Source organism: Abrus precatorius, unplaced genomic scaffold, assembly GCF_003935025.1.
Source record: "Abrus precatorius isolate BTA unplaced genomic scaffold, Abrus_2018 Scaffold8, whole genome shotgun sequence".
In the NCBI taxonomy this organism is placed as follows: Eukaryota; Viridiplantae; Streptophyta; class Magnoliopsida; order Fabales; family Fabaceae; genus Abrus; species Abrus precatorius.
In genome coordinates, this window is record NW_020874428.1 from 11,570,842 (window position 1) to 11,581,528 (window position 10,687).

Here is a 10,687-nt window from a genome sequence, read left to right on the forward strand (position 1 = left end):
ATCCCAAGATGATAATATATTAAAATAATATTAAAAACTTACTATCATCTATACATGAGTATACTACTATTGACATGATAAAAAAAAGCAGTTATTAACAAAAAAATTATTGAATTTATTGTTTGGGCTGATAATAAATTAAAAGTTGCTCTTGCTATTCAAGCCTAGAGCCTTGAGCACCATACACGACGTGCTATAAGAGTAACTCATTACCTTTTAGGTGAAATTGCTACAACATAGACATTCTTCTTAGTAAAAATTATTATAATAGGATAATAGTTAAAAAGATTTGAAAATCGCATTAAGATTTCTAAAGTTTAGTTAAGAAAACATTAGAAAAAGAATTAATTTTTAAAAAAATTATTTTTAAGAATATATTATTTAAAAAAAAAACCGTTGAGTTTAGTAGTTCTAATAAAAAATTTATCTTGTAAAGTAAAGTGAGAAATTTTGACAATTGATTGGAAAAGTTAACGCTTAAAATGCAAACAACCACGTAATATTTTAAAGTTTAATTTAATTTCTAGTAACAATGAACAATTAAATGAACTCTAAAATAAGTAAGATAGATCTAATCTTATTTATTTATTTTATAAATCTAACCCATACAGAAACAAGTATATATGTCATGAATGGGCAAAAGATGAGTATTAAATATTGGTACAAGTCCGGGATGACGACAGTGAGAGGAAATATTAAAATAATTACTCTGTGGGATCTTGAAGAAATGGGTAATCCGTGTAGCCAAGCACAGGGTGATGGGTATAAAACGTGGCTGGATCAGGGTGGTTTAACTGAGCATCGAGCTGAAATCTTGTGGGGAGATCTGGATTAGCCAAAAAAAGGCGTCCAAAGGCGACCAAATCGGCAGCAGCGCTTGATATGGCACGGTTTCCCTCTCTCCTATTGTAACCACCAGCGACAATGAAAGTGCCGTCAAAGGCCTTCCTAATTGGGGCGAGGGACCATTTGGTATCAAACTCTTGGAATTGTGTCACCATCCTCGGCTCAATCACATGGCAATAGAGAATGCCAAGTTTGTTCAATGATTGGGCCATGTAGATGCCCAATGTTTGAGGGTCAAAATCTCCACAATCATTATAATCAGCGAAAGGGGAAAGCCTAACCCCAACCCTGTCAGCTCCGATCTCATCAGCCACTGCTTTCACCACTTGCAGTGGGAAGCGGCAACGATTTTCCAACTTACCACCGTACTCATCATCTCTATCGTTCACTTTGTCCTTTAGGAACTGATCCAGCAAGTACCCGTTCGCTCCGTGAATCTCTACCCCATCAAAACCTGAAACACACTAACACTCACACTCACACTCTACTCTTAATTTCCTATTATCATATTTAATTTGAATAAGATCATATCAGATAGGTATACCCGCTTCCATGGCATTTTTGGCTGCAATCCTGAAGTCATTCACAAGCTTGGGGATTTCATCGCCTCTCAGCCTGCGAGGAGGTGGGTATTTATCAGCTGCTGCTTTATTGTTGAAGATATCCTTACGAAGGGGCTTGTTTGTACTTGAAATTGGCGCTTCACCATCTGGCTGGTACCCTGCACTTGTATTATTGTATAGACTAAAGGTTATAAAATTGGATGTACTTAAATCACATGCAAACACTTTATAAAATTTGTTGAATTCTTTTTACTGGAGAGGCAGCACGGTTGAAGAGGATCCAGTTTAACTTAGCAATGTCATTATGGCAAGTTAAAATTCTAATAGTCAACTCAACACTTTATAAACAAAGATTAACAATGATGGTTAATTTTTTATTTGGTTAATATGTACTTCTGAATTGAATTTTAATAATTTTTTTTAAGAATTAATTTCAAACGTAATTTTTATAAAAACTAATAAATAATTTAAATCTCTACTGTAAAATATTATTTGTTGAATAAATTTTTTTTATAGTTATTTTAGCATTTTATTTATGACAATTTAGCCTATTTTATTATTGTAATTGATGTTTTATTCTTTGATGTAAGTAAATTTTTCTTAATTTTAAGGTAAAAAGTAGTAATAGTATAATATGATAAAATTAGGTTAAACCAAGAAAAAAGTTTTTAAAAGAATATATAATGGGTTAATAATAAAGGACTATATTCGAATATGAGAGTTTTTTTATCTAGGATATGCATAAGTGATAATTGTATAAAATAAGCACTTTTCATATTAAAAGTTGGATTATTTTGTTAAATTCTCTCTAAACTTGAAACTTTTACAAATACTTGTATATTTCAGGAAAAGAATGCAATTGTTAGTGTTTTGATTCCCTTTTTAATCTATTTTGTAGTTAAAATCAAATGAGAGACATCATTTAAAGTTGAAGATGATCAGAAAAAGGCAAAAAAAGAACATACAAAGCATGAAATTGCAGAAAAAGTTAGCTTCTGGAAGTTTCTCACTGTAGCGAGACACCCTCACTGCAACGAGAATGCTTATTGTGAAGAGGGTTAATTTGTGCTCCTTTTGCTACAGCGAGAATTTGTCACTGTAGCGAGAGTCCTTTCTGGGAAGCATTTACAGGCCTCACGCTCATTTCTTGACCGAACTCCTAACTATATACCTTTGTTTGGAAGGCCGTGAACGCACACGTTGTATCCGTGTGTGGTTTGGCTCACCAAAGACTATCTATACTGCGTAAGTCTTTCGTAACTAGAGAGTATGTTGGCAGCGATTTAGGGGCCAAGGGTACCTAGAGTACTATTGAATTGATAAACTATTCAGATGAGAAATGGATAATGTGGCACAAAATTTATGGATTAGATGATGATATCTGATTAAGTGCGAAGTAATGTGGCACAAAGTTATAAAGTGGAAAGTGATATGTTTCTATGTCTTATGATTGTGTATTTGATTGACAAGTTAAGTCAGGAGGAAATTGATGTGAATGAGTAATTAATTCTCAAGAATAATAGAAATTATTATGCATGTGTATACTAGAAGAAATATAGAATATATGAACCTTGAATAGAAATTTTAGTAATATATTAAAGTTAATATGATAAAGTGGAATGAATTGAATAATTGAGATATAATATTATATAACGAGAAATATATGTTAATTAGTCAAATGATAACTGAATTGTTTAGAAATGGAATGTATTGAATGTACTATATGTAGATTTTTAAAATACTATATGCATTGTTCTTGTATATTTTTTTTTAAGATTTAGTGGGCAAGGGATGCTCACCCTTACAACTATTTTTTCAGGTAAAGAATGTCTGTTCATTCTAGAGTCATGCCTGCAAGGAAGGGTAGGAGGGGATTGCTTTGAAAAGTTTAATTTATTAGAACTAGAGAAATGTAAAGATATTTGTGAATATTTTCTATTCAAAGTCATGTACTCTGTATAATTATATTGATGAAAGTTTTAATTTGGAGTTGAATTATTTTGATAAAATTGTTGAAAAGAATTATTAATATGATAATTTAGATTATTTTAAAATGAAATTCAAGAATATTCAAATGTATATAAATAGTTTAAATTTTCACCTTTTTTTCAAATTAAAATCTAAGTATTTAAAAATACTTTCTACACTCAGCTATCTTTCAACTGTTTTAATACTATATATCATATTTTTTTAATAAAAGAAAATAGATAAATGAGAAAAGAATGTTACATCAACTATTGCATCTATTTAAATATTAATTAAATTTAAATTTTGGTAGTTAACTTAACATTTAACTAACAAAAATAAATTACTAAAACCAACCTTTTAGTCACTTAATTTGTTAGAAGCTAGATTCTAATAAAAATAAAGTAATGACCGATTTCAAATTAGAATTATTATACCTTAATCAAATAAAATAATAAATAAATATGATTCAATAAAAAAAATAACAAAAAATGAAACATGTTAATAAATACTGGTTTACTTGAATGTTTAAAAATTAGTTATAAATCAATAAGGATCAAAATAAAAGAAAATTAAAAGATCTAACCAATAAAAAAAAACTAAGAGTCTATTTGCTTTTCTTTTAAAGTATAAATTTATATTTTTAATAATAGAAAAGAATAAAAACTTGTTTATCAACTTAAGTTTTTAAAAATAATTTTTCATTTTTAATTATTAAAATTTTAAAAAAAAAATAGCTTCTAAGGTATTTTGGTTTTAGGTTTTTCATTTCTCTTCTCAAAATAGCTAAAAATATTTTTATACACATATTCACTTGTTTTAGTGTATTAATGTTATTCTTTATAAAATTACTTATTTACACTATTTATATTTATTTATTAAAAATTATTTTAATATAAAATTAATCATTATTTTTTAGTTTGATATTAATTATATCTTGTAATTTTTATAATTTATTAAAACTTATAAATTGCAAGTATTTCTTCATAAAAAAAATTCAGTTCAAAATTAATTATATTTTTATGTTTTAATAATTTTTCAATTTAATATTTTATTTTAAATATAAAAATATATTTAAGTAAAGAAAAATATTAAAATTAAATATCAGATATATATATATATATATTCATTTAATTTAAAATATTAAATAAAAACAAATAAAACCAAACAATTTTTTTTTCATTTAACTTTGTTTTTAAAAAATTTATTGAACTGTTTTTTATTTTATTTTTTTCGTCTTAAAAATAATTTTGAAAACTAAATTAATAAACAAGTTTTATTTTTATTTTCTTCTATAAAAGGTTTTCAAAATTATTTTTAAGAGTTAAAAGCAAAAGAGAAGCAAATAAGCTCTAATTTTACTAACTTTTTCAGTTAAATCTCACTTAGCATTATAGATATTAACCTCAACTAATTATTATAATTTTATCTCTTGTTAATCGTCTCATTTATTCAATTATCAAATAGTAAGTTTGTAAGATGTTAAAGATGAATAAAAAAATAGGTGAAATTTAAATAGAAATATTTAAAACAAGATATGATAAAATTATGCATGATGTAAAGATTTATTAATGATTATTATCATTAAAATATATCCTCTTAAAGTATATTTTAACCAAAAAATTTTATTAGTGAAATAACTGTATAAATAAAAAATTTTAAATTTAAATTTTATCTTTTGGAAATGCTTATTCAACAAAATGATATAGTTGCTAGATATAATTATATTTAGTGGAAGAGATACGAAAAGTAGAGGCATGATACCGTAGTTGGAAACTCTTCCCGCATGCCAAAGTTGACAGAAGAATATCCCTCCCTTCTCATGAACAGTGCTTACAATGGGTTTCCACGCTTCCACTTGTTCTCTTGTCCAAATGCCAGGTGTATTAGGGTACCTTTGATCATCCAAACAAGACAAACTCAAAAACACAAGATAATCTTTGTGTGGCCAATTCATTCTAATTTCTATAGATTGAATTTCCATTTGTTTCAAATTAATAAATAAATTTCAGACAATCAAAGATTACCCCTGTGCCGTATTAGACACCCCAGAGGCTTCCCCTATCAAGAAGCCACCCTTTGTTGTTCTTTGAGAATAATACAGAGCAGCATGCGGCTGAGGGATGAAGTCGTAAGACCTTGATCGTGTTAATGGTGCCAATACTATCCTATCGTATCAAACATCATAAGTTAAACCACACGTCGCTAATGCACATCAAAAGTGAAGAACAGAACATGCAAAATGATGATTTCGAGAATAACAAAAGGATGTAAGATCATGCTTCACGCATGCACAAGGCATACCTGTGGGATAGATTAAAATTTCCCATCTTGTATGGGGTGAGAAGGGGTATTGCCTCTTTTTCATCCACTTTTTTGCTTTCTTCTTCTAGTTTTATTATGTTTGTGTTGGCCATTTTCCTTTTCCTTCTCTCAATTCACAGCAGTACAGTGTCTTATCGCATTACGAAGGCTGATATTTATAATGATTACAACAAATGATGCTTAGATTCTTTTACAGACTTTTAAATGTTTTATTATTTATAAACATGTCATTTTATACTTTTCTTCTACCCCGTTAGTTTATATCTTTTGAAACGGTTATGAATTTTTATTTTTTTTTATGCTAATAAAGTTAATATTTTTTTATAATTATAAATACCTTTTTTACATTTATCTCTATTTTCTTTCGGTTAACGATAAAATTTCTTATTTTTTTATTTTTTTCTTTTGTTTAATAGTGTTTCGTTTAGATATAAATTATTTAATTAATATAATATATAAATTCAAAATTTAAAGAGACAAAAAATTAATTTTAGTTTATGATAAAAATTCATAAAAAAAAAGAAATTTTAAATTTGTTAAATACAAACTTGATTTTAAATATAAAAATAAATAAATATTGATTTGTAATAACAAATTATAAAAAAAATAAATTTTAAATTTTAGATTTGTGATTCATATTTTAGAGAGTGGTTATAAAAATCACTATTAAATAACACCAATTTACAAATTTATTCACTTTGAATAACACTACTTGTTAGAACAATTTGAATTGTTTTAAAATGATGCTGAATTATTCTCCTGTTGTAGTATTATTATGTGTATAAATTGATCTCATTATTTAATAAAACTAAAAAAAAAATTACTTAATAATTTTTTATAAAATTTAATATAGAAGTTTCAAACATTATTAGCATTTCTTTTGTAAATGAAGGTTGCGCACAAAGCTCATGTGCTAACAGACGAATTAATAGGAACGAAAACTAAAAATGACATATAATGTTAAAGTGTTGTGATTAAATTGTCAATGTTCAAGCTTTATCGACAAAATGTTTAAAGATGTCAATTTTAAGTTTATTAATTTAAGGATTTGCTACCAAAGAAGAGAATCAAGCCAACACAAAAATGTTATTGATTCTTTTAGAAAATTAACAATCTACATTATTTAAGCTTTAATATTGATTTTGCACCATCAAAAATATAATCAACAGTAGGACACATAAACAGAACAATTTATTTTTCTACCCTTTATGACTAAGATTTAATATAGGTTACTCATTCAGTTTTTTTTTTTTTTTATCAATCCTAACCATTCGTTTACTACAAAATCAAATCAATGATCTTAAATAATTTATATTTTGCTTATTCAAAAGTATTCCTTTTATAATTCTCTAACTTTTCAAAGTAAATGGGAGGATCGTAGAATCATCCAAAGTTGCTTACTTTGATTGATACTTGAACATGAAAGTGAAAAAGACAAGGTAAGTAAAGACAAGGTAAGTCTTTGGTACTTTTTAGCTTGATTTAACCAAGAATGAGAGACGAAGAAAAGTGAAAGTTACTATCTTAACTTTGGATGTGAAAGTAAAGTGATTTTAATGCTGGATGTTGATGATTTTGGACATAAGGTGGTTTTTTTTTTTTTTTTTGACTATTTAGGGTTGTTTTAAAAATAAGGTATTTATAAAACATATTCTCTATCTATAGTCATTTCTTACATGTGGCATGAATATCGCCTATCATAGGGACAATACTTATTTTTTAATAATAAAAATATGAGTATCATATCTTATAAAGATATATGGACGATACTTATTGTCAAGCCTGTGTTGGGTGTATACCTATTTTCTTTTAGAACTGATGATGTATTCATTTAACTATGGCGTCTCAGTGTTTTGAGTGTGATATTGTATGATTGGTTGTGGTGTGAGATGACTTGAATTTATGTATGTATAAGTTGTATGGTTGCTGAGTAAAAAGTTTATGCATGTTGTATGAGTTGGAGGAATTTGGGTTAGGTTGAACTATAGGATATCTCACTGTAGCAAGATGTCTCTCGTTGTAGTGAGAATGGATCTTCCAAAACAAGGACTTATGAAGCTCTCTCGCTGTAGTAAGATATTTTCACTGTAGTGAGGAGATTCTCGTTGCAGCGAAAATGACAAACAGCAGAAGGGTTCCCTATTTCATCCCTCCTTTTCTTTTGGTTTCTCTTCTCAAAGGTTTCTTTTTTTCAATAATGCGGTGATCTAAGACTTTGAAACTCTGAAACTCTCGTGGACCTAGATCTAAGGGAACCCATCCCAGATTACGGAAACTTACCTGAGCTGGCCTTGTTCATTCCGTAGATGCTGATATATCTGGATAATTAATTTCGTTTTAGCTAAGAATAATTGTTGTATGAGCAAATCTTAGGTTAGAATCCAAAGCATGTATGAGTATATTTCTCTATTATTTGATAAATGTTTGGAATGTTGTGGTAGAAAATGACATACTGAAATATTTGATAAGTGTTGTGAGCTACTTAGTTTCATAGTAGAATATATAAGTGTATATATAAATGTGCTGCATCATATTGATTTTCAATCATTTTAGAGCTGAGTTACATGTTTAGGTAGTTAAACATGTAACAATAAAAATACTAAGTTGTGTTGTGTTTGAATCTTGATAACAGGATGGGTCGCTCCAAGACCAAAAATAGTTTCTTTGGATTACTTAAGTTGTGAAACTAACTGGAATTGAATTGTTGCATCTGTATTAAATGGGCTAAGAATAGGTTGAACATGTTGCATCAATTGAGTTGTATAAACCTTTTTGATATTTTCATATTCTATAATGATGACTGTTGATTTCATAAGTTCACTCTTACAATTGTCTGTGTTAGCATATGTGTGTGTGTGCTGCAATGGTCGTACAGTTATATGTGAGCAGGTGTGACAGGTGAGACATTCACTTCTCATGCTGGAAGGTCTGACTAAGGAAGACCATGGAGTTAAGTGTTTTTGTGAAGATTGTAACTTTATTTATTTTGTTAGTCTAAATCTTAGTAATGGGTCTAGACTATTTTGCGTTAATTTACCCACTAAAATATTGCCCGCTTCTACCCAAGATCCCAGGATCACAATTCCATTTTTGCCTAAATTTTGGAGTAAATGGGCTTCTAGGTGCAGAATTTGATTAATGATTCTTTTAGAACCTTGGCTTGTCATATGAGTCTGAATTTCATATTTCCATATGTGAAAAGAAGAAAAATTATCTTTATAGACCAAACACTCACCAATGAGTATAGCATCCTTAGAATTGTAACATTCCCATGGCATATAAGCTACAAATACGTTTTTTTCCAAAGCGAGTTCGCTTTGTTTATAAAAATTATATTTTGAGCTCCATGTAGAGCAACTGTTGTAAATATGTATATTAGTGTAATTTTTGAATTATATGAAAATGCCCTCATAATTTTGTTATTCTGTTGTCGAAGTTTAATTTTTGAAAGGTACACCTTTATAATCTACGTATATTTTTATCTCATGTTGGGGGTAATGATGCATGATGTCATTGATCTTTTATAAAAAAGAGTTGTGACACTTATTTTTTTGTTATTAAAAAATAAGTCATATGAAATAAAACGGAACTCTAATGCCTTCTGGATCAATTACTTTCTTCATCGAGTTTATGCTTATGCCTTGGGTTTTTGGATTGGTGATAGTGTTCTATGTTACTAAGATTCTCTCCTCTCTCCGTTCTTGGATGTTCCATCCATCCATTCAAGATTACTAGAACAAGCAGCTTCAAGTTGAGGGTTTGATGGACTCGTGTGTTTGTGTAGTCTTAGAGAAAAATATGAGGAAGAGAAGTGTGTTTTTACCTTTTTCCTTGGGGCTACAATAGAGAGTAAGAAAATGATTGGTGTAGTGTGGCTATGATATGAAATTTCAAGGATGACAAATGGATGGATAGGTTATATTTGGTCTAGAGTTAGGGAAAATCTCAAGGTTGAGGATACAATAATTGATGTTTGATGCTTGGACAAGCTGGATCCATATTTGACAAAGTCAAGAGAGGCATGCCTTGGATCCATTTTAGTTTGCTTTTAAGGTAGTTGACAAACCAAATCCACTCTCATTACTTAGCACTACTCCTACTCCAATCTCACTTGTGTCTACTCTAATTCCTTTGTTTTATTTACATTGACGATACTTATTTTTTTTATTATTAAAAGATAAATGTCATCCTATAAGGAATGATATTCATTTTTTTATTATTAAAAATAAGTGTCACGTGTCAAAAATAACCTTAGACAAGGAATATATTTTATAAATACCCTATTTAGATAATTTATTTTTAAATTAACCTTAAATAGGCCAAAAAAAAAAAACTCACAAAAGTTAGGCGGCTTTTAAATTCACTAAATTTGGCTTATTGGATATGATTTTGCCTAATCATGAAAGGAATAACTTACTTTTATATACATGAAGCTTAAGACCCGTCACTTGGAGTTCATTTATTTTTGAGTCTTGAGAGTCATATCTAATAGTTATATAGAAGACTTAGTTGACTTATTTTGTGTGAGATAAGTTTTGTACATGTTGCATTTTAGTAGTTCCACATTTAATTCTTTACTTTTTTTGTGTTGAGAAAGCTAGTTTACATCACATTCTTAAGCAAGGAGCATTGTAAGTAAGTGATAGTGACTTAATTTCTAAGTCATTCTTGGAGGATATTGTAGAAAAGATTGAAACTAAACTTTTGTTTTCTATTACTTGGCATTCTCAAAATGATGGATAAACAAAGGTTGTTAATAGAACTTTGTCTACTCTTCTTAAAACTATAGTAAAGAAAAACATCAAGTCATAAGAGGAGTGTTTACCTTAGTAAAGTTTACATATAATAAGACTATTCATGTCACTACTAATTGTTTTGCATTTCAGGTTATTTATAGTTTTAATCTTCTGACACCTTTGAATTTGATGCCTTTGTCTAACATCTCTCAATTGGAGGATAAATATGTCTAACATCTCTCAATTGGAGAA

General features: G+C 28.5%; 1 protein-coding gene across 1 annotated transcript; it reads right to left on the reverse strand.

The window, feature by feature from the left end:
- Positions 1-547: 547 nt before the first annotated feature.
- On the reverse strand, positions 548-5,827 carry LOC113846802 (putative 12-oxophytodienoate reductase 11). The gene is made up of 5 exons (XM_027475448.1): positions 5,679-5,827; positions 5,402-5,542; positions 5,139-5,269; positions 1,391-1,567; positions 548-1,300 (listed from the first exon to the last, which is right to left on the reverse strand). The coding sequence occupies exons 1-5, from the start codon at positions 5,789-5,791 to the stop codon at positions 705-707; spliced, it is 1,158 nt and encodes a 385-aa protein (XP_027331249.1). The 5' UTR covers positions 5,792-5,827; the 3' UTR covers positions 548-704.
- Between the last annotated feature and the right edge of the window lie 4,860 nt (positions 5,828-10,687).